Source organism: Musca autumnalis, unplaced genomic scaffold (assembly GCF_047663935.1).
Source record: "Musca autumnalis isolate F117 unplaced genomic scaffold, ASM4766393v1 scaffold_4, whole genome shotgun sequence".
Classification (NCBI taxonomy): Eukaryota; Metazoa; Arthropoda; class Insecta; order Diptera; family Muscidae; genus Musca; species Musca autumnalis.
In genome coordinates this window covers 148,532,763-148,558,466 of record NW_027411977.1, presented here as the reverse complement: position 1 = coordinate 148,558,466, position 25,704 = coordinate 148,532,763, and the positions used below count along the sequence as shown (strand labels likewise).

Genomic DNA, 25,704 nt, shown 5'->3' with positions numbered 1-25,704 from the left:
AAGGTCCATAACTACTAAATACTAACAAATTCTTCTATTTTCCAGTACAACATCATCTCTACCTCGGCATCAAAAATTCTCATCTTTACATCCTTACCTCATTTGTACCTCATCACCATCTTATCATCATCATTTTATTTTACCACATCATCATCCTTATTATATCTTTAAGTCTGCAACTATAAACTACACAGGATGAACACAATAGACCAACGGTCTCCGAGTGGACAGTCACCTATATTACTAGATGGCTGCGTATTTCCATAAGCTTTCAAACGATACCCACTTTGCAGTAATCGGTTCAGTAGCAGCGCAACAAACCCTACCTCTTGACACAAATTCAAAAAAATTGGAGAGTTTTCGTTGGGGTCGTTCCCGTTGGGCTTGCGATTATACAAGTGAGTTAAATGGGCATAAAATTACTCTAATATGGAATAGCTCAACTAAACACGCTCCGATTTTGTAAAAATAGGTTTGATATCGCTTTTCAAGGAAGCATATATCTTTTGGTGACAGACCCGGTTACTCCGGTTGTTTTAGCCGCTTCACCTGAATATATGCGCATTTCCCTTATAAGTGTATATAAATGATGTGTTTCTTTAGAACCGCTATATCTCAAGAATGGTTACTTCTAGGAAAGAAGTTATTATGATCAAACTTGTAGAGAATTTTTCGGTCTACAATATCTGCTCTAGTCACTATTTGATTAGATCCACCGTTTTCAAGAACACATCCGAATAACTGTTTTGCACACATCTGATTGACGGGGAATTTTAGGACGTTACTTCTAATGAAAACCCCTAGCTCTTCACCAAAATTCAGCTTTGTGGGAATTTTTGCTACTTCAATGTCTATTTTCACTGGACTATGCGATCTTCCAATCACACGACATGCTAACGATGAATACCACTGTGGGACGCATTACGAGTCATTGCAGAGTTAAGTTAGATCTCTGACTTCAAGATGACACTGGCGTCCATTAGTGTACATTATGTAGAGATGCAGAAGAAATAGATACGGGCGAGCACCATTTTTTTGTAGGTGTCTCACGGCACACAAGAAGACACCGCTTATTTCGTAGATATAATATAGAATCTCTTACCTTATTATTAGAAATAGATCTCATTACCCTGTTTTAATTTGCCAAAACCTTAGTAAACCCACCTAACTACTTTATTTATTTCTCTCTTTCTATTCCAGTAAAAATATCTTCACATCAAAATTTTCTTCAAAATCTATGAAGGATGAGTAAATAAGTTGCTGATTTTAGTGGCTGCGCATCTTAACCTAAACCTACTTTAATCTCTAACTTCTTGCAGAATGTGTAGGATCGGATTGTAATTAGGTAAAATCAGTCTTTGGTCCACTTCATATTCTAATTTTTTGGCGATCATCACTAAAATCTATAGGTGAATAAAATCAATAATATACAATGTGGAATTAGTTTTGAAAAAGGAGTATGCGATTCTTTTGAGTATTATATGCTGGACTGGGATCGCTTTAAATAAAAATATGGAAAATCAGAAATACAAAGTCTTTGTTTTATGTAGTGACTCTAATAAGATCTTAGAAATTATTAGAAATTAGTGAAGGGAAGCATCTTCTGTGACTGTTGATAATGTCCCAAACCGACTGAAAGTAAAGTATACAGTTAATCATGTTAATGTTTCATCGCACTACCCGAAGTTACTTCAACATAGTCATCTATAATATTGTTTTCACCTTTGATTCACTTACTTAAATAAATGGTATAGATTGTGATGTTTCAATATAAATCTGAAAATGGTGTTAATATACAAATTAAATTACAATTATTTTATATACACATTTCAACTTGGCAATTTGAGTCTGTCGATTGTTAAGATTTATGAAAATGAACTGATGGTATTAATTAGCTTAGAAAATTATATAATCCCAAAAAAGTATACATTATTTGTGAACATTTGTAACTAGATAACAGTGAATAAGTGCAACATAACAAACAATGTTTTACTGTGCTAATTGCATTTCATATTACAAGTAGGTTGCTGGAAAAAAGAACATACAAGAAATGTACCACCAAATATTAGGGAATTCCACAAAAACATAACCAACATAACTGTAGAATATTCACAGACGGGCAGAGAGAGATAGAGAAGGAGTAGTAGGCATGCTTCAAAGATGGTGGGTATCTCTTAAAATGCAGCATCGAAAATGACTGACGGATGAATGGAACAAATGATCGATCATTCACAATTGTTTGTTTAATTGAAAATAGAAGTTTGTATTAGTGGAGTTGTAAAGTCGCTATAAATTCATATTTCACTTTATTTTTTTTGGTTTCAGATTCAAACTTCTTTGTAGGTTTGTTATCTTGGATTTGCATTAGTATATTTACCTAAACTACTGTCTCTATTCGTTGAATCATAACGGCTGTCTCCCGATAGGTGAGAAGCAGCGCCAGCCCGTGACAGAACCGGTTTAACTTGTCGCAGAGCCTGCTCCTCCGCTGGATAACGAGGCGTTTGAAATTTAGTCGGCTTTGATTGTAACGTGGCTGGGCCTGAGCGTTGTTGCATTAGGGTTCGATGCCTAAGGGGTGGTGGGGATATTGACTTAGCTAAAACTGAATGAGGTAATTTATTCGGTGAGTAATCACTGCCTGATTCGCCCTGTTAAAACAAAACAAGAAAAATAGAATATATTAGTGCAATAACAAGAATAAAAATCCCAATATTTATATGTGATGTAATACATACCATTACTGTGCCATTGTCCGAGACACCTGAACCAGACATGTTGTCCGCCAACAGACGTTCACTTTCTGGATCCGCCAGCACACGTGACACATCCGATTTATTCTTGAGTATTGATTTCGATCGGCGATGGTGTTCCAAATTCGGCGAAGCATCTATTGATTCTATCGATGAGGAATGTTTACTTTCAAATTTGGCTAAATAATTACAAGCAAGCAAAAACAACACCAACGTATATACATACATATAAAGATAGGTATATCGAGGCTGATCCAGTAAATAAATATTTAAAAAAACTTAATACAAACATATACATTAATCAGTAAAAATTACACTATATTTACAAAAATTACATTATCCTGACAAATACACGACTTTGGATTTACAATCTGGAAGCTTTCAACGATGGGCTTGAGAAAAATTATTTGAATAAATTTTGATAGTGTTGTTAAAGGGTGTAACCACGTCTGTGTAAAATATTAGTACACATATGGTCCTGTATTGCATAATGATCCAATCATCGAACTGATGCAAGACATTTCTTCTGGAAAATATTTAAGAATAACAAAATGCGAAATGATGGCACAGCTCTTCTGGAAAATTTGTCACAATAACAAAACGAGAAATTATGCTACAGATCTGTCAGATCTTCACTGATGCTTCAATGTAGCTCGTGTTCCAAATGAGACATTGTCAATGAAAGACCATAATTCATAAGACGGCATACACAGCATTAAGGGCCACTAACATAATAATTGGTTCCAATCACCTTTAAATAACTTCTGAAGTTACTGAGTAATTTGTGAACATTTTGACAATCTCTAAAATGACACCATCGAACCACAAGCCATAAAAATAGGCCACAAGTGGTTTCTTCTTAAGAAGCGAATCTTAAAAATTTTAAACAGTTTCTCTTCGGTTTCCATGCTATTTAATTTACAAAAACGAAACAAAAAATTAACAATACATGTTGTGAATTACATTTCCAACTATAAAATCCAAGAGAAAATATAAAATTTACATAATGGATATTTATTTTATTGTGGAACTTTAATCGAGGCAAACGAAGTTATTCACAAAAATATACACAATAAAAGTCATCGATAAAAGGTATCACACAAATACATCTCTTTGATCTTACCTTTGGGTCCAACATTTTGTATGCCGAAAAGATGTTGATTTATTAGTTTCGTGGCAGTGGCTAAACTCTTGCCGGGCATAAACGATGAACGCTTCTTTTTACTGGTTGTGGTTGTAGTTGTGCTGGCCGGACTATTGTCGCTGCCAAGATTCTCCTGGGAGTGTTTTGAGTCATCAAAACGGGCTCGTGGCTTGGACATTTGTGCCGGGCCGGCGGTGGAATGTGAAGAGGATAACGATGATGGCATTGCCGCTGCCGAGAAACTCTGTTGGAATCGCGTCTTGCGATGCTTTGGCACTGGATTCTCATTGAGGCTAATGTGACTGCCGCGATCGTGTGCATCGAAATTTTGATAGACATCATCCATGGGACTTAGACCACCAGCTGCCAAATTTCGCAAAGCCGTATCACCAGATGCGCTCTTTTTCACATGGGCCCGTATCTGGCCCGAAGATGGCGTCGGCGGTAGACCCACCATATAACCGGTAGTTGTGTTACCAGCCGAGTCTTTTTCCAGTGGATTTATATACAAATTATCCATGTCAATGTCCAGGGCACAAACCTCGTCGTTCAGATCGGACGTGAGGTCGCCTTGTGACAAGAATGGGTGGGTTTGACAACTGGCATAGGTGTCCGAACTATCTACGCTTGCCAGATCGGCATTGTTATTATTGAAATTGTTATTCAAATTATTGTTGCTGAAATTGTTCCCCAGTGCTGTCACACCTTGTTGGCTTGTGCTCATTGGCAGCGGATGGCAAGTTCCCAGAGATGTTGTATTGAAATTGTTATTGTAATTATGATTGAAATTACTGATGACAGCCGAACTGCTGCTCACATACGGTGGATATCTCAGAGTCGTATCTAATGGCAGCGCTATGGTGGTCGACGTCGTTGTGCCATATGACGACGACGTCGACGAGGATTGCGAAATGGGCGCAAGGCCTCCGGTGGCAGTGTATGGCAGTGATGTTCGCACAACACCTCCGCTGCCAGCCGAATATAATAGCTCGCTTTGTGTTGTACCGGTTGAAGTGGTCACAATGCCACCGCTACCCATTTGCAACTGGCTGGATATGAACGCTGTTGCCGATGCTGATGGTATGGCCGGGACAGCGGGTGGTGATGCCGCAATTGGAAAGCCACCAAATGGAAGCGATTGTTGCAGCTGACGATTGGCCGCTTGTCGCATTTCATAACAGATTGGTTTATGGAAGTCCGATGTTGGAAGAGATATGACACCTTCGGCATCCGTAAATTCCTTGAAATCCTGTAAGAAAAAAAGAACGAATAAAACAAAGATTACAATTAGAATGCGATAGAGATGATGGAAAAGTTGTTGCGCATTATAAGTGGACAACAACATGTTTGTCTTAGGTACCCCCATGGGATGCTCTATCTTAAACCATTTACATATGTACATATAAGGACAATACACACGTTGAAGTCTTGGATATTAACAAAATTATAATTTGTGTTTATGTCTATTATCTGTGTACTCGTGTATTGCTTACAGCTCCGTGAGCCATCTTTAGAAACGTTAGTAAAATATAAAAAAGAGGAAATGTTAAAACTGCAAAATGTATTTTGGTGTGTAATTGTGTTTCATCTATTAATTATATTTTTGAGCAATTCATGGCAAAAGGCTTATTTCAGGCTCACAAAACTAGAAAAGTTACAATAAACATGATGATTAAACTTGCCTACTTACCTTTTGACATACATTTTAAATTTAATGTGTACAAACTACATGTAATTTGGTACAAGTTTATACGGTCATAAGGATTTCAAATATGTATATTTGAATACGCAATGTTGAAACAAAGATTTAAATCGCGCTGTAAATTTAACTGTCGACATTGGCAGAAAATAAATGCAGTGAGTAATTTTATTTCAAGTTTAAAAATTAACAACGCACAGTGTGGCCAAATTGAATATTTAGTGAGAAAAATGCTAAAGTTGTTTTTAATGAATTCCCAACATTTTGCATTAGGTGATAGAAATTTCATTAGTTGTACCGTTATATTTGGGGTAACGATACCTATAACATGCCCTTTTTCCGTGATAAAAATACTCAAATTGAAAGAAAATTGGATGATTTCATGATTTTTAAAAATTTGGAAGCCACACGAACCGAAGAACTCATTACAAAATTATGTAAACAAGCTACTTTTTGCATTACCAGTAGGCTGAAAAATAATGGGTTATTTCTTACAAATTTTACAAGGCAAAACTACTTCCTTTGCTCGTTACTAATTATCCGATTCAAATACGTGTATCCGATTACAAATACGAGTGTTGTGTGTTCAACGCTTACCATCGGCACGTGAGTTTTTTGTTTACAAAATAACGAACAGTTGGTGGTGCACATCTAAGAGTGTGTAGTGTGTTTAGCTACAAATCAGAAGTTCACATGATCAAATCCAGCAGAGAGCAAAATAAAAGAAAATAAAAAGTATGGAGTGTGTTGAAATTGACAACAAATCCATCTCATCTGTTCTAGCAATGGAACATATGTTTTTAAGCACATTTTTCAATTTCTTAGTGGCCGTGGAATAATTAGATATTCCGCGCGACATGCCCTTGTTAAAATAATGAACTAGGAGTAAGTAGTTACGATTACCAAAAAGTACACGTTATTTAGTAATGAATTTGTTTGCTGGGTATTATGTTATGCAGCACCTGGAACTCTGTAGCCTGAGTGGTCAGGATGATAACTGGAGTCTCAGGTAAGCAGGTGAAAATTGGTGGAGAAAGTCACTGAAGCAAAGTCCCAAATATTCCCGTCACTGGTGTGTATTTGGACGCTTTGATAGCAGTCCTATCACCAAACTAGGAAAGGCAGTCCGGCACCCCGCATTTTTAAAATTTTCTTGATACCGAATCGCCTCCAGTGGGAGTTAAAGAAATAAAATAATATTATTTTTAAGAGATTTTGGAATTAGGCTCTTTTTGCTACAATGCAGCCGTTTATGACGTATTAGAACTCGCATTGAAGTAATTATGTAACGTTATTTAGTAATTTTTTTTCAATAAGCTACATATACAGTGCTGCTCAAAACATATGCAACTCAGATGCCTATATCACATTTAACCTATTTTTGAGGACATTTTGTGTTTTGAAATATATTTATGTTTGCAGTTTGATTCTTTGTTGACCCTACTTTCAAGATTTAAAAATGATTATTCAGTTTTTAACACTTACTTTAAATAAATGTGTTAAATATCGAAGAATCACGTGTAATGGCCTGCTCAAAACATATGCAACTCCGTGGTTCGAATATCTATTACCTAATTTTTGATGAGTTTTTTGAATTGATTGGTATAAGATGGTTTTTAGTCAGAAAAAGGGGACCAAAAGCTTTCATGAGGAATACATTTTATACAGCCTATGTTTAATTTTGACAGACAAGTATGCCGAAAACAAGACATTTCTAATTTTTTTAAGAAAAACAAAAGTTATGGTCCGATATTTGTATCAAAGATATGCAAAATGTTTACTTCTCAAAATTGTGGATCCAACGCAGTCCAAAAATAAAGATAAGGACAGAACAATATTTAAAATTGAGCTGTATAGCGCGTAAAAAGTACTAAAATTGCTATAAAATGGGAAGGAGGTGAATGTACAACTATATCTACTGCAGGGGATAATGAGATAATGATGCGGATTATTAAGCGGAATTCTCAGAGACCATCAACAGATGTTAAATAAAGTTTTTATATCGATAAATATATACAAAACTCTCCGATACATGCCATAGATACCGGTGTACCAATATGGACACATTTTAGGAAAACAGTAATTTCCAGGAAAATTTCAATTTTTCATATAAATTTTGCAAAAAATGTTTGGAATCGGTTTTGAAGTTGTAAAATCGAGTACTTTTTGTCGACTTTAATCAATATTTGAGTTATATGACTTGAAATAATGTACTTCATCACCAGGACGAATGATAATCGAATTGTCCCCTTATACCAAAAAGTTGACCAAAAACGAATATGGTGTTTTATATTGACCTGGAGGTATTTTTGTGGACAGAGATGGCACTGGTGGCATGAGGTCGAGATATTTATTGGATTTAAAAACTAACCGGACTTATAATATGTCGAAATCGCGCCACGTACCTACCACAGATGTCATATAAGAGGGTGTTTTGGCATAATACCTCCACTAAACGTACATATAACTACGTAAAACTTGTCATTTTTACAAATATTTTTTGTGTTCTTATCGGATACGCTCAGATTAAGTAATCTAAAATCATATAGAAGGTTCCGGTGCCTTAAATTGGACTCTAGACTGTTGAAAATCGAATAAATCCTTGGTATTTTACAATTATCTTTAGCGACAGGATTCCAAAGGATATATTAATTTATTTAGTAAATTGGATACCTTTATGATGTGTCCAGATAATAAATAAAAGGTTTAACTCACAATATATTATCAAAACAAAAATAATATCTTCAGATTTTGAATCAAATTTTCTCAGTTGCAAATGTTTTGAGCAGGACCAAATGTGAGTCCTAGCTTTGTTTTGTATATTTTTGTAAAATAAGTACAATAACGGTGAATTATTTTTTAAATCTTTAAAAAGCGGTCAATAAACAATCAATATACAAAAATATTTGCATTTCAAATCCATAAATTACCTCAGAACTATATAAAAAGCGAAGTAGTCATTCCAGTTGCAAATGTTTTGAGCAGCACTGTATCTAATAAGTGAGTAAAGACTATAGTCGGGACGGGGCCGACTATGTGCAACCCTACACCACTACCCCTGTGCTTAAGAATTTCTTTTAGGAAGAAATTGCATCCAGCCTGGCTTTTATACATAATGACTTAGGGCTAGCTGAACCAAAATAAGTAATTACTAAGTAGATTGTCTACAGTTGTCAATGTCGACTACTAAAGCTCAGATGGTCTAGTTTCACTTTCAACCTCTCCCCAGCATTAGAAATAAAATTCCACAAATTTAAAATTGGGATATCTGAGATTTTATTTTCTATTTCTCAAGTATTTGGTCACTTTCGGTAACGCAATTTGGATCAATTCCAAACTCAGAATATCTTGATTATAATAAATCACTTTTCGTGAAATGCGCCTAACCAAAGTTGGGATATACTCATAACAAGTAAACAATTCTACAAAACCCTACATAATCGTAAATGTGAACTTTTCTACTTCTATTGACAGACTTTGTTTTCGGAATTCCCCTATTAGAAGCGGAGATATTTCTATAAGAACACCACGTTCAATTTTTCTCCACATTTGTTGTTTGCCAATTTAAGCACTTGAATAGTGTCTGACCATAACCAAAATCAATAACCTGCTTCCTCTCTGATCGGATCTTCATGAAATTGCGACCTGTTCATTACCGACTGTTGCGGTATGTCCGTTGTTTGACCACCTACGACAACCTACTTTGCAATAATGTGAATGTGATATTTTCTTCTTCCATTGGCAGGATTTGCTTTTGGAATACCCTTACTATAAGTGTAGACATTCACATGAGAATAAAATCTTGTATTTTTCCCACATACGTTTTCTGCCCATTATGGCACCTGAATATTTTCCGACCGTCATCAAAATTAACCGAATTCTTTCTCTCTGGAACCCCAATCAACACCAACAATTTCGTGACGATCCAATCAATATTGCGACTTGTAGCGTAATTTTTCAAAAAAAAAAAAGTAGAAGTAGTAAATATGAAGTCTTCTACTTTCATTATAAGGCATTGCTTTTGGAATGCTCTTAATAGAAACGGAGAAAATAAAAAATGGGATGTATTACCGACTATTGTGATATCTCCGTTATTTGGCCACCTAAGCCAACCTACTTTACATAGTTTTAACCCAGATATGCCCAGCGTCCTATATATAGGACACACAAAATTCTTGCTAATTTGATATGTTATGTTTATCAAAGTACCGTTTATTTTGGTGATATACTCAGTACACATCTGTAGCTCTTGGGATATTATGTGATTCCATTATTTTGAGCTACTATTTTTGAGTTTTGAGGTCTAGTTCATCGAAGTTGCCACCGATCGCTTAGTTTTTACAATGATTTGCGTTATGACCGATTAATTATTGGGTAATTTAATAACGAAAACATACACGATGTGGAGCCTACTACGAAAAAACGTTAACTAGATGCCGAAAAGGTGTCTTTGGACTATATGTCAAGTGTTTTGTGTCCCATAACTCCCAGTTATATGATAAAACCCTGTGTCAAAAAGTGGCCTCAAAAACCACTTTTTTCAAAAAAATTTAAAAAAAACATAAACATACTGTTATTATTTCACATTTGCTTCTAAAATAATATAAAAATACTTTTAAAATGATCACGATCAAGCAATGGGCATATCTGGGTTAAAAATGGAATTTTCTACTTTCATAGCTAACAAATCTGTGATATTCGTCATTAGAATTAAAATCGCAAAAATGAAATGTTGGGGTTTATTTGCGACTATTGTGTTATCTTCTTTGTTTGACCACCTACAACAACCTGCTTTACATCGTTAGAAAGTTGATAATTTCTTCTTTCATTGTTGAGATTTGCTTTTGGTATACCCCTTATAGAAGCTGAGATATTCGCTTTGGAAAAACTTTGACTTTTTCTCCCAATGACTTTTTGGTCTATTTCGACCCCTAAATATTATCCAGCCATCACCAAAATCAATAGACGTCTTCCCCACCGGGACCAAAATTTGCACTTGTAGCGTGATTACAAGGTTTAGATGGACAGACGGACACACATAGCCAGATCGACTCAGCTCGTCGAGACATTCATTTTGGTATATACATGTATGGGTCTACGAGCATTATTTCGATGCGTTACGAACTTTTTGGCCAAAACCAACTTATAATACCCTCTCCACATAGTGGTGTAGAGTATAAAAATCTCGCTGTGCCTATTTTAATGATACACAAATTTCAGGGAGCCTAGAACTATTAATTTCTCAATATATTTATTGAGACCATCCGCGACGGTGTAGTGTGTTTGGCTACAAATCAATAGTTCGTATTTTCAATCTCAACTATTAAAATAAATAGAACTTATGTTTTTTAGCTTATGGATACAACATGACCTTATTAAAATAATGGGTTAGTAAGTAAGTACTATAAGAACCCGTTATTTGGTAAAGTTCCTACTGGTTACCACCTGCTTAAAGATTTTCAAAATAAGGAGCATATCTGCAAAAAAATTTAAGATAAGTACACGTTTTATATGACCACCATATAAGGGAACCGCCGCTTTGAGATTAATGATTTAGAAGTAAACGATTTTTGTAAACTTCGTGATATTAAAGATCTTCATTTAATGAGCATGTCTTCCAAATTCATCCATTTAGAAAATAAAGATTTCTGTCACAAACCCAGTGTTGCCGAATTTGCTGATTTATCGTCATTTTGACGATTTTTTGGCCCAAAATTGAAAAATGACGATTTGACGATTTTATGGTCCAAAATGACGATTTTTCACCTAAGCCAGAAATGCATGAAATAAAAGACTATAACTACATTTTGACCAAAGTTTCACGAACGATTTTAAGGAAAGCAATGTTCCAAACTCGATTTTTGAGTTTTTTAATGTTTTATAGCAATTTCCAGACGGATTGGCTATATTTAGGCACATATCTGGCATATCTAGGCACAGGTATTTCATAGTTTTTGCCCCACATTCAAATTACATGAGCTGAAAATTTTCCTTTAGTTTTGGTAAAAGATGAAAATCTTCCTTAAAAAGTTTTCGAGATAAAATATTACTTATATATATTTTGTTATAAAAAATATGAGTCCAGCTTTATTAACTTCCTACAAATGCCCTCTTTAAGTTGTCAGCCAGTTTTGAATGAAAATTTTTATCGATTTTCGACTGCCAACAACCAAAATGTACGTGTACGGACAAATATGGACAGTCACACTGTCAAGCAAGCGATATTTGAGCTAAGCTACAATTTAAAATGGCAATGTGTACCCAGCTTTACCATACTGCATTGCTTCAAACTCGATAACCATAGGAAAACTATCATCTTCTGAAAGCTGTTTTATAGCAGTATTTAAGTGATATTGGGTTAGATTTATTGCTGTGGATTGTATATCTTATGTTGTCAGTCTCATTCACAAAAATAGCAGCGAAATATCGCATTAACCGCTAACCAAACCGAGTTTTGGACCATGTTGACGATTTTTTGACGATTTTTCAAATATTGTTGACGATTTGACGATTTTTTTGACGATTTCTGATCAAAAACTGTCGGCAACGCTGCACAAACCCCGTATTTTAACCACACTGTGCACCGTCGAGTTCGGTTAAAACATTATAGTCATGCACCTTACGCAAATTCTATAAAAAGTAGCCATATATCTGAAGAATGTGTGTAACCCCAATTTTATTGGAATAAAATGAAGCGTTATTTATACCCTCAGCCTTTAGCCTATGGAGGGTATATACACTTTGATACGATGAAAATGTGCCTCATCGAAATAATGGTTTTAGACCCTAAGTATGTTTGAACGAAATGTGTTTCAGACAATTTGGAGTCGATCTAGCCATGTCCGTCCGTCTGTCTGTCTGTCCTGCTGGCTGGAGCGCACGATAACTCTCGAACGGATGAACCGATTCGGTTCAAATTTTGGCTTTCGTAATATTTTGCCCAAACTTAGTTTAAGTTCGAAGATGAGCTATATCGGTCCACTCCTTCCGGTACCTCCCCCACAAAAGTTCGAAAATGTTCGGAAAGTTTGTGCGCACGATAACTCTTGAAGGGAGTGACCGATTTGGTCCATACTTTGTATAGCGTAAACTTTCCACCAGGGTAATATGAGGTTCCAATATGGTCTCAATAGGTCCACTCCTTCGGGTACCTTCCACACAAAATTTCGCAAAAGTTCAGTTTAGGGCCATCTCTCGAATCGCTTTGATTTTTGTTTTAGAAACATGTATTCACTGCCCTCCATACGACGGTACAAGTACCATCAGGGGCAAGTCCATACTTCCTGAGAAAATAGCATGAAAGTTGCAAAAAACCCCTATGACACCGTGTGAGGTGGTTGGAGCTCAAGATAACTCTCGAACGGATCTGCCGATTCGGTCCAAAATATGGCCTTAGTAATATTTTGTCCAAACATAGTTTAAGTTTGAAGATAAGCCATATCGGTCCAATTCAGGTACCTCCCCCAAAAAAGTTCAAAAATGTTCGGAAAAATTTTTCGTACGGTAACTATTGAAGGAAGTGGCCGAATTGGTGTATACTTTACACATCCTAATATATCTACCAGATATAGATCAGGTTCAAATATGGACTATATTTGTCCACTCCATCCGGTACTTCCCACACAAAATTTCGGATAAGTTCACTTTAAGACCTTATATCGAATCACTTTGATTTTTGTTGAAGCAACTTGCATTCGCTGCCTGAATTACGAAGGGAAAAGTTTTTTAGGGGCAAGTCCATACTTCTTGAGCAAACAGCCCGAAGAGTGTAAAAACCCCCTATGGCACCATATGTTGTGGCTGGAGATCCATTTCCATAACGGTCAATGTCGATCCATTCCTTTTAGTATCTCCTCCGCAAAACTTTTGATCTTTAATCCTAATCAACGCCCAAAATTTTTAAAACCCACTAAATACATACGTATTTTGGGAAAAAATGTTTCAATATACACAGGCTGAGGGTATATCTCTGTCGGCAAAGCCGACTGATACTTTTTTACTTGTTTATTTTATAACTGCTTAAGTATGTTTTTATGGGTCACTTCATTTTTTGATTTTGAAACAGTTAATGTAAAGTAAAACGGGATTTGTTAGATTTTGATCTTTATACGGGTATAACTTCCTTTCACACAATGGATTTCTATCAGCATGTCATTAATTTTTTAAATCGGTTACAAATGGCAAAGTTATAGAGGCTGTTTTTAGTGTAGAAAAACGCATTGAAAACCAAAAAATGTTTTTGCTTAGGCTCGACCTCTGTGGTTCTAGCCATTGGCCAAAATTAAAAAACTGAATGTCAAATTTTTTGATACAACATCTGGCAACACTGACTGCTATGAAATGGAATTTTTCAAGAGTGTATTTGTTTTTGTTACATTCCGACGCTACTTCTTGAGAATAGCTCCAACAGTCAGAACATGTGACTTGTAATTTATTGTAGTGAGTACAACTTATAATTCAAGTGCATATAAAAATCGTCAAAATATCCGGAAATTATTTCGTATTGAAATATACTATAACGGATTTTGTTAGAGAAGGCAATAGCTTAATTATACACTATACCCACAATGTGGAAAGGGTATTGTAAGTTTGTTTTGGTAAAAATTCATATAACACCGCGAAATATTCGTCGGAGACCCTCAATGTGGTATACAAATCTTCATATCTCGACGAGATAAAGCGATTTTGAGATGTGTGTCCGTCCGTCTGTCCATTATAAATTGTAAACACGCTCCAGGCCGCAATTATGGACCGATCGTCACGAAATTTTGTATGGAGGTCGGTAGATCCCTATTCTTATTGGTGATGATCGAGAAATATTTAGTCGGTGAAATGGACCAAAACATAATAAGGTAGAGTATATGACAGAGAAGAAGCTTGCAATTTGAGATGGCGATCAGATAATATTTAGAGGGTTAAATGGACCACGACTTTCGTGTGAAAATTGTGAACATTTTTAATATACAACTTATATCTTTATTCCTGGAAGATACATTCCGGACAAGTAAGCTACCCTTGGAAATGGAACTCTTGACCTTTCAATTGATGCCAGTTGTGTTGGTGTGCATGATCAGATAACAGAGTTACATCCCAATATTTTCAGTTATTCGTATCATAAACTCGTTAGAGGTCGCAATTTTACCCCAATAGTCACGGAAATTTTCACCGGGTAAGAGTTTAGGTCAAAGAAGTTGCCTACAATTTTGAATGATAATCTGATATTATTTAGCGGCTGAAATGGACCATTATATTTGTATGAAAAATACACAAATTTTATTTTTGGTCGATATATTAATTCTTTGAGGACATATACCGGCAAGGTAGCCGATTTTGATTTGTGAAAAGCTAATTCCCAGGGGTAAAGGTGTAGGGTATCACATGGTCGGCCCCGTCCGACTATATCCTTGGCTTACTTGTTTTTAAATAAAAATATTGTCATTACGTGTTGTGGAATTGTAGTTAGCTGTATATTTTCTTAGTGCAATTTGTAATCCCAATTCAACCATTTAATTAAATTTGACCAACGGTTTTAGTTATGATGCCAACCTGTGCCCAGCTCGGAAATATTTTTCCCATATAGTTCATGGATTTAAGATTATCCACTCTTAATAGGAGCTGCCATTTGTGGTGGGTCGCAGACTAATGTCGTCATAGAATATGGTTTTTATGGATATATTAGGGTATAACTCTGTTATCTGACCACGTACGTTAACATAATTGGCATCAAAGGATGGATCTGGAGTTCTTCTTCCAAACATGACTTACGTGGGAAGAACACTTTAAGATGTTTATTAAAAATTTTACCAGTTTCAGACAAAAATGGTGGGGCCGCTAAATTGGTAGGTTTTTATGTTGTTTTGGAGATTGTTTTGTTTGCCATGCCTATTTTTGCAATAAGATAATCGATACTTTTGTTCATGACATTTTGTATCAACATCATAAAAAATTCATATCGTACACCCAATCCAGAGGAGAAAGGAGACAAAATGCTGCCCTCATTGTTTCTTAAAACGATCTTCGCAACAAGCCAAAGCCGTAATCTGCGTATTAGATTTCTTTTGTGCTGGAAGTATTTTTGGCCACTTCCTCCGTATAAGTATTTATTTTCTGTAGTAGAAAAGGAAATTATCTTTCAAAAATGTAAAAACCCATAAAACCGGTTGAAAATTTATGAATTATTCTAATTTTTTTATTTGCGCAAGACCTTGCATTTTTAACATTCGAACATCGGGGCGTATTATTCCTATTTCTCAGAAAAATTATAATAAGAATAATACGCTCCAGTGTTCAAACGTTACAATATACGAAATATGACTAAGCGAAAAACATAATGTTAAAATACGAAACAGTTTGTAAATCAACCTCTTTTTAACGGATTTTATTGTTTTTCCTTGCTTAATTTGCTTTTTTGTAGTAGTAAACGCCTATATTTGTTTCATTTACTCTAAACAGCATACAGTTTTTTTGCGTTTTTTCACACTTCAACTACTATGAGTTGTGATTGAATAATAGAAATCCATTGTGAAAAAAGAAAACAATGAAGTGAGCCAAGGAAACCAAAGGTATTTTCGTCGTACATGGACTCCAACAAAAACGAATTGGTACATCAGAACTCCATACAATCAGACTCCATAGAACACATCCATATTCATAGCAAAGGGATTCTGTAAAATTCACATCGACATCTTCAAAGTTTACAGTGATCTCAAAATACACTAATACCTCGATTTGCGTTAATTATTGGTACCGTCAGAGCCGTTTCCCCTGAATATGCGCATACTCTCCTTATATATGCATATAAATGATGTGTCTTTTAGAACCGCTACACCTCCAGAACGGTTCGCTCTAAGAAAAATATCTATATCTATCTATAAAACCAAACTTGTAGAGAATTTCTCTGTTTACAAAATTTACTGTATTCATAAACCGACATTTCAAGAAAAATTCCGAAAACATAAAAAACCTAAAATTTCGATCTTTGACCACGAATAACTTTATTTGAACACATGTGATCGATGGGGACTTTTAGGATATTACTTCTAATGACACACCCTAGTTTTGCCTTGTATTATTTTTAAGAAATAACCCATTTTTACAGCGGAATGACTTTAACGAAGACTAATGGATAATGTGGTTAAAACCTTAAAAATTTAGTACTGTGTTTTGACGGTTATATGAAAGCTTTGACCGATATGACCCATTTGCAATGTCAGGTTTCATGGGGCTAATTTAAAATTCTGTAAGAACGAATGCGATCCCAATTCTATCCTTATTTAATACATATAAACATATTTAACTTTTATATCACTTAATAACTAAAAAATGCGTATCCGAAAAGGCAGTTAAGTTTTTTTCTGGGAGATTTCAAAATAGCCACCAATTTCTTCGAATACTCTCTAAAAAGAAATTGATTCCGAACAAATCTGTTCCCCGCTTTGTAGCCCAGAAGTGGACTTTTATGATCGACTATTCTGATCTATGCAGAAAGCCCCCAATTAATTTTTTGTATTACAACAATTTAATTTTTAGGCGAAAAATTCGATATTTTTAAGTTGTCGAACTAAAATATTACACTGTGCGACAAAAAAAAAATTACAAGGAAAACTGATTATGCAAGTAGAACTAAAAATAGGAGATACGTGTATCGGCGTTTTTAAAGTTTACATCGGAAAGTAACCAAAGTAGGCGGGGCAAGTTCCGCCCATTTCTACTTTTTTTTTCGAAATATTCGAGTTAAGATATCTTGGAATCCTTCCATTTTAGGTATATAGTGTCTTCGCAACTTTACAGAGGAGGATGTGGGGAATATGCTTGTTAAAACCCTTTAACCCTCATTTTAGCCTCATGCGGTTCACCAAAGGGTTTTTTGGTCCTTTTTTCGAAAATCTTTCAAAAACTCCTTTACTATAGGTCTCGGAATACACCAAATCTGTAAATCTTATCTAATCGTCAGGAATCACTAAAAATGAAAAACACGTTTTAGGGTTAAAGTCGGCCTTCGTCTTAGTTTATTCAAAATTGTCCCTCAAAATATAATTTTAGAGAGATGATATCAAAGGCAAAAGTATTCTTTACATATCATGAAAATATCAGTATCAATTTTGCTGAAAAATTATGAAAATATTTCCCAATTTTTTGATGAAATGTTTTCCTTCTTTTTTCGGGTTGATACATGAAGGTAATATAAAACTTGGTTCTAGGTAAGAAGTGTCAAAAGGAGAAAAATTCTACACAATATTTGTAGAATATTTGGATTTGATATGATCACATTTTAAAGGAGTTTTTGAAAGACTTTCGAAAAAGCACCAAAAAGACCCCTTTGGTGAATCGGATGAGGGTTAAAATGTTTAACAAAAATATTCCCCACACCTCCTCTGTAAAGTTGCCAAAGACACTATATACCTAAAATGCAAGGATTCCAAGATATCTTAACTCGAATATTTCGAAAAAAAAAAACTAGAAATAGGCGAACTTGCCCATCATACTTTGGATACTTTCCGATGTAAACTTTAAAAACGCCGATACACGTGTCTCATATTTTTAGCTCTACTTTCATAATCTGAGCGGGTTTTCCCATCATTTCGAAAAAATTTAATTTTGTTGTACAGTGTTATTTATTTAATCCGGAGGTGCAATCGTCAGCTACGCGTACTACTGTATAAAGTTTTAAAACGATATTGCCCACGTTACAATTGTAAAATTTTAAGACCTTTACCTGGAGGTATGGGTTTTCCTGGTAAACTATATATCGTTATGATCAATAACACAAGGACAATCCATAATGACATTTCATCCAGATCCAGGTCCCCCTAAACAATGTAAAAATGTGATAAAGTAAAACATTTATAAAAATGTCTCGACCCCTGATACTGAAAGTGTGGGCTTCCTCCGGGAAACTGTATATCGCTCTGATCAGGATAACAATGAATACCCAATAATTTTAACAGGATCCGAATTTATGTAATTCTCAATCAACGAAACTCTTTATATATCTGCAAGGTTGTGGTAGCTAATTTCAACTGAAATTGGTAAAAACACTCTGGATCTTATAAAATGATAAAGTAAAAAGCTCATATTGACCACTCTCACTACTGTTTTCATAATTTACTGTGATAACTGAATACGAAAAAATCATAATGTACAGCTATATTTGACATCGCCACAGTCCATTGATTGTCTAAAGTCATGCCTATCGGCAAAGCCAACTGATACCTTCTAACTTATTTGCTTTTGCTATATTTGAGAGGACATTTGTCAAAAATTTTAAAACTGTGTATATTTCAACATGGAATTTACCTTAGAGGCGTAAAAAATCGCCTTGAGTCGAAGTCTAACCAAAAATACCTTGGTTTTGGGGTACAAATACTGACTTTAAACTCAATTATTTTCTAATTCTTTATTAAGAGTCTAAGTAAACTTAAACAATTTTTTACAAAATAATACAAAAATAAATAAATAAATAATAGGTTTAAATAAAATTTGGTGTGAAGGAAATTACATTTAAAATACTTTGTTTCTTTAAGAACAACTTACAGTGTCGATTAAAGCATTCAATTTTATTTCATAATGAATTGAAATTAATAAAAATTTAGCTAATTTTGTTACGTTTTTTACTAAAAAGATTATTTTTTTCACTATAGACCTATTCCATTATTTCAATACGAATAAAATCCCAAAGAGGTTTTGGTTTAATGAAATAGATCTTCAGTTAATATTTCGTCATACAATTTGTTGTTTTAATAAATGTTTTATATATGTAATTTATCTAAGTGTAATTTCTAGTTGTATAAAACGTATGAAAAGATTTTACCAAAAATTCTTTGAATTTTTGCTTGTCTTTTATATGCGTTGTTTAGCAGTATTTCATTCTTAATTAAAAATTTCAAAATTTTCCTTAGATTAAAAATACAATAAAAGATAAAAATATAAAAAAATAAAACAAATTAACTATTACATATAAAAGTATTTTTTTTTTCTAAGAAAGATATATATGAACATTTGATCTATATAAGATTTCACACTATACATATATTCATATATTCATTTTCAATATATAATGTATGTAAATATTAAACTCATTCTATTTCGATGTCTGCGTAACTCTTCTTGATAATCATCAAACTTTATTCCTTAAACACTATTCGCCCTCAGTGGAATACATTCGCCTTGACATCTTTGATATCCCTTTAAAAAAGAAAAATAAACAAAATAAAATTATAACTTAATTGTTGAAATTAATTTAAATGCAAAATAATAATAATTTTAAAAAATATTATAAATAATATAACATAAATAAGCAATATACAAAACGTTTGGACCACTGGCAATATTGAATATTCATCACAGGTGACTGTACAAAAAGTGTTGGCAACACAAATTTATTTATGTGTTCTGAAGTTATACATTGAACAGTTAGTTTGAATTGTATGTTTGTTTCAGAAACTGCAAGAATACAAATATTTACTACGATCACAAATTTTTCCTTTATGATATTGGAAAAATAGAAAAATTGGTAGCTGGTTCTGGAACAGTCATCATGTTGATCACAATTAATGTTACACGGACTCATAACAATCAGACTAACAATATTAGACAAAAAACATATACATCTGTACATTGCTTTTAAAAGGTGAATTAAAATCCCGAAAGTATTTGGAGTGAAATATGTTAAATTGGAAAAACTTGATAACTTTAGAAAATGGCCCATAATTTTATGTATGAAAATATAAGTTATATTGTAAGGTTTATATTTTTTAGCTTGTCTTCTATTTGTCTTTAGAACTTATTTTCGTAGTATTGGAATGGTTCCTCCATGACTATTTCAAAATGTTACAAAAATTAACTTGATGTACGCTCCGTATAACCACGAGAGTTTTATTTATTTCAATAAAAATATTATCTAAAACAATTTTACTATTCAGGGTTAGTACTGTGTAAAAAATAAATTTTAATACATTTTAAGTACTGATAAAATAACAAAACGCTACTGCGAAATGCATAATAATTCAGTATATTTAATAATTTTTTATCGAGACAGCTGCATTGGTTGCTCCATGATCTTTGTTTACATTGTAGCATCAAATTTGGTCGTATTCATTATGACAGCTTCAGTGGTAAAATAAATAAGACAAATTCTCAAAAATCTGCTACCACTATCAGCTACTTCTAAAGTAGAGCCACTATAAAAAAGGTCAAAACGTATTTCGCGTAATGGATTGATTGCCTATAGCATCCAGTAGCTTACTTTAGTGAATGCTTCATAAGAGGAAGCACCTTACAGAAGGTCCATCGTACTTTATCATAACAGTTTAGCACGTAATTTTTGAGTACATCTACAGTGGAAGAACTCCCGAATCTTAAACCATTTTTGTGTATTAATTTTATTTAATATTGTAGAGGTCATTTGGGTGATAAATCTTTTGGGTTTTATGAATAAGTCAAAGCAAAATTACAATGATCTTTAGCATCACCGCCCAAAGATATAACCACAATTACGGGCAATTCTTTTTATTCACGTATAGAGTGATTCAAATATAAAAAACAAACATTATCGTCGTAATGTTTCATCTCTCATTCAGTTGGGCTTATTCCCAGAAAGAATATCATTTTCAAGTAACGGGTTTGTATAGTGATTTTTGGTAGTCCTAAACTTCCAATGCAACTTAATAGCTCATTATTTTAACAAGAGGATGTCGCACTGAAATATTAGTTAATCTTTAGTTATGTACTTGAAGTTGAAACATGAGCTAAAATATATGTTATATTTTTAGAACAGTTTGTGCTTAATTTCAACATACGGATAAAGACGGATAAAGCAGGAATTCTGAAATTCGGCATAAGGATTACTGTTGGGGTGTTGGTTTGAGATATGGATTCAGTTTTGGAAACTCGTACTTAGATGTACGAAGAGTACTAAATGGTACCATATTTGATCTTCGCCTTTTTTACAAGAATTAAGTAGGAATTATGTTTATTGTGGGATATAGAAGCAGGAATCCTGAGATATGGAGTTTATATTACTATCGAAGTGTAGGATTCAGGTAGTTTTGGAAATTCGTACTTATTGGTATGGAAAGTACTAAATTTGGTACAATTTGGATTTGGGTGAATGAATAGAGCTGGAGCCCTGAAAGATTGCTCATTCATGGAGTGTAGGATTGAGGTAATTTTGGAAATTCGTACTTATGGGCATGAAAAGTACTAAATGCTACTAAATTTGGTACAATTTGGTTTTGGTGAGGATTAAGGTATGGAGGTAGTTTTGGAAATGTGGATTTGGGTGAACGGATGGAGCTGGAATCCAGAGACTCGGCAAGGATTACTGTTGGGGTGTTGATTTGACATATGGAGGCAGTTTTGTAAATTCGTACTTATGTGTACGAAAAGTACTAAATGGTACCAAATTTGATCTTTTTTACAATAATATTTTACCTTCTGAGGACAGAAATCCCTTAGTTAAAATGCCTCTAAAACTCGTTGCTGATGTGTAGGGGTATAATACGGTGGATTTTTTTGAAAATCTAACTAAAGTGGTACGAATAGTATTTAAATAAAAATAAATATTGATTAAAGTTGGTATTAGTACAACACAATTTTCAATGTTCTCCATTTCCATATTAAATATTGGTTATTTGTTTTTTTATATCCTTTCCGCATACGAAGTAGCGGGCACTTTGCTAGTATATCCATTTTATATTTGCTCGGTTTGTCACATCCTCATTCACCACACTCAAACTTCGGGGAGATGTCATAGATGTTGGGAGTGGGTCCATTTCAGGGGATACTCTGAACACGTCCATGCGAGGGACTACTACGTGAACACATCCCAAAGTGAGACTCATTATAATACAAGGCACCACCGCACTCCCCAAACAAGCAGCCGCCCACGCAGCATTTAACGCCAGCCGTTTGTGTTCGTATCCCGGAGAATGCATTCTGAAGTAGTGGATTTTAGGAGTTGCACGGTTACAGCGTACTAAAGAAGGATCGCACCAGTAGTGGAGGTGGGGGATTGACTTTTCTATTGCACATGTCTGTTTAAAACAAATCTTTCTCGCTTGAGCGTGGTTCTAATGTTCCGTACATTCAGTGTTTAGAGGTCAGGTCAATTGTGGAATTGTCGATGTAAGGAGGCTTATAACCGTCCGGTCTTGACGGTCATAAATGCTCATCGTGATTTGTGGGATTCGGTCCTCGGCGATGACTAAAAGGCTATAGTGCTGGCTGAGCAGATTGATAGCTCTACGTTTTGCACGGTCAATAGGGACGTCCCTACCAGAATTAGCGGAGAGTGTCACAGTTCGCCAGATAGTACCATCGTGTTACTTGGCAACCCATCGTTTCTCTTGGGTCAGACCATCTCCCCATAATTGTCTTCATCGCCTCTGAACACCGCGGTTTCATCAAACGTGGGAAAGCTAATTGGCTTAGCTAATTGGCCTCCTGATATTCGGGTAGCAGAGAGGACGTTCAGAGACATAATCACTGCTGCAACCGCACGTCATGTACCCGCTGGTCGAATACACGAAGTCGGTCTCACTTCCCAGGGGTGGCTGTTGCTGGTCCCGTCGCCCCTGTGCGTGATGAGTTTCTTCGAATAAATCTCAGTGTCAGGGAGCTGACACTGGAAGTTGACAGGTTGGTCGGTGAGCAAGTGGCTAAATCATCTGAAGACAATATTGGAACCGAAATAAGTGAATTGTGGGCAATGGTTGTGTCACTCTAGAACCATGGAAAGAAGGAAGATAGGACCTCAGACAGTGTTGGTGGCGCTTTGCTTATCAAAAGCTTTTGAAGCTCTCCACGCTGTTTGAGGATGTTGAGCATACTACCCCCCGTCCAAGTTTGAAACGTTGGATAATCAATTATATGTATGGACGCCAATCGTACGTGAAATTCAGGAACAAGAAGTTCAAGGACCGTAGAATGAAACAGGAAGTTCCCCAAGGTGATTAACATCTACCTCTCCTGTAATTCACCCATTCGAAAGATCGTAACGTATATGATCCTGATGTCATTTGTAAAAGGCTGAACTCCTATTTGACTGATCGTACCACCCTTTTTCACGCGATAACCGCATGGCACACTGCACCTTTTCATCTGCTCTGCTACACCTACTCAGTATCTTTGTGGTTACAACGCAGCCATATTCATAAAACTGCTAACTCCTAAAACAACTAAAGAATGTAAAGTTGCACGAAATTTAAAATTGCTCAATGTCTAATTGTTTAATGTTTAACAATTTTCTTTGATTTCATCAAATGAAGTGCAATTATATTATATACTATGTATGGAGCTAAGTCCAATCTTTTAATATTTTTAATATTTTTTTCAAAGCTATTGCAATTACAATGGGATGCCTTGACACCATTTGCTAATTAACAGGTTCTTGTTTTGGTATACCCCTCAATTAAAGCGGAGATGTTTGCCCAAGAAAAGTTGTTTGTTTTCCCATAGAAGTTTTTTGCCGATTCCGACTTCTAAATGGAACTTTCCTGTGCATTAAACATCAATATGGTAAATTTGCTTCTAAATAACTAAATAAATACAAACAACTCAGATTTGAAAATGTGTTTTAAATAAAGTTTCTGTTGGTTTTGTTAATAGCGTTCCTAAATCTGACATCACCACTTCGAATTTGGATAATATTATCAGTTTTAACTTATTCGATATACTGCTTATTCACGTACCTTATTTAATAAATTTACTTATTTTCCAGTTTCAAATTAAAGTTACACCGCAGATTGATTTTGGAACAACATAGGGCTTATAATGTTGTCCATAATTTTTAAGATACTACTTAATTTTTGAGATACTACTTTGGTAGGAAGTGTACGAATTTGTAAATAAATACGAAAAAAATAAAAATTTTACAGGCGAAAACTATTCTTAGCAAATACCTCTACCACAACTTTACTATTCAGATATTACATATGAAACAAATCGTCATTAAAAAATCTAATGACAGTTGTCTAAATAAAAAAAACGGTTGTTACCATAAACTATTCACAAATAGAAAACGTTGACTCGTCCTTCTTCTATCATGCGCTTAAGAATCCTGTAATTTTCAGGCGACGGTGGTGGCCGCACTAGTTCGTGCATTGGAAAATCGTTGCCATTGAATGTAAAAATGCGATCCTGCAATAGTTGGCAAGTTATTTCACTGTGTAAAAAATTAACAATCTACTCGGAGTAATTACTTAATTGGTTAAATCAATTAAGGGAAGAACAAAGTTTTAAGTGAATTCCGTAATTTACACATTACGACTTATATACATAGGTTGAACAAACACCTACAATTATTTAATGGACAATCACAATATAAACACAAAGCTGTACATAGTTATGGACGTGTTTTCTAAGGAATTAATCCTTATACTATTTACAAAAAAAAAAAAAAAAAAAAAAAAAAACAAAGAGTAATTGCTGATTAAATGTATGCATGTATGTTGTTACTGCTAATTTCTAACTATTTTATTGTTTGGAAAACAGAAACAATTTATTTAAAGGATTTAAACAACAATGTTATATTTGTATGTTACTTACCCCAAGTGATTTATATAGATACATTCAAATTGTTTTAGTTAGCGTTAGGTATATGTATTAGGGTTATGACTTTTTGACATTTTTCCTCAAAAATGATTTCCTGTAGCAGAGATGAATGAACTTTTGCCTATTAATCACTATGCTATCGTTTATTCCATTGAAATATAAAAAAAGTTCACGCACAAATCGATTTTAAAAAAATAATTTTTTGAAAAAATATATGAAATGAAAAAAAAATTTTTTTTTCAAAAAATTATTTTTTGTTGTACGAATGAATAAATATAAGCCTACTAATAACTATAATAACGTTTATTTCATTCAAATATTAAAAAAGTCGCGAAAAAAGTCACTTCGAAAAAAAATTTTAAATTTTTTGTTTTTTGTTAAAAAATTATATTTTTGAATAAAAGCGTTTACGACATTTTTACGATTCTCAGAATTGAAGAAAAATAGTGAGAAATAAATTTTATGTCATTTTAATTATCTCATGTGGCTCTAAAGTTTATTTTCAATTATATATCTGTTTTCAGTGACTTCAAAAAATTTACCATAATTTTGATAAA

At 34.3% G+C, this 25,704-nt stretch overlaps 1 protein-coding gene across 39 annotated transcripts in view; it reads right to left on the bottom strand.

Annotated features, from left to right (window-relative positions):
• Shab (potassium voltage-gated channel shaker cognate b) overlaps nucleotides 1–25,704 on the bottom strand; it is a 394,632-nt gene that overhangs the window by 16,524 nt on the left and 352,404 nt on the right. For 18 of the 39 annotated variants that reach the window (XM_073983616.1, XM_073983626.1, XM_073983619.1 and 15 more), the window contains one exon: nucleotides 18,981–19,780. In XM_073983616.1, coding sequence (XP_073839717.1) covers nucleotides 19,727–19,780 — 54 coding nt within the window. In that variant the 3' untranslated portion in view covers nucleotides 18,981–19,726. Of the gene's footprint in view, nucleotides 1–2,045; nucleotides 2,198–2,377; nucleotides 2,652–2,738; nucleotides 2,933–3,876; nucleotides 5,147–18,980; nucleotides 19,781–24,591; nucleotides 24,734–25,704 lie in introns of those variants that run through there. The other 21 variants (XM_073983598.1, XM_073983606.1, XM_073983608.1 and 18 more) reach the window with 6 other exon arrangements.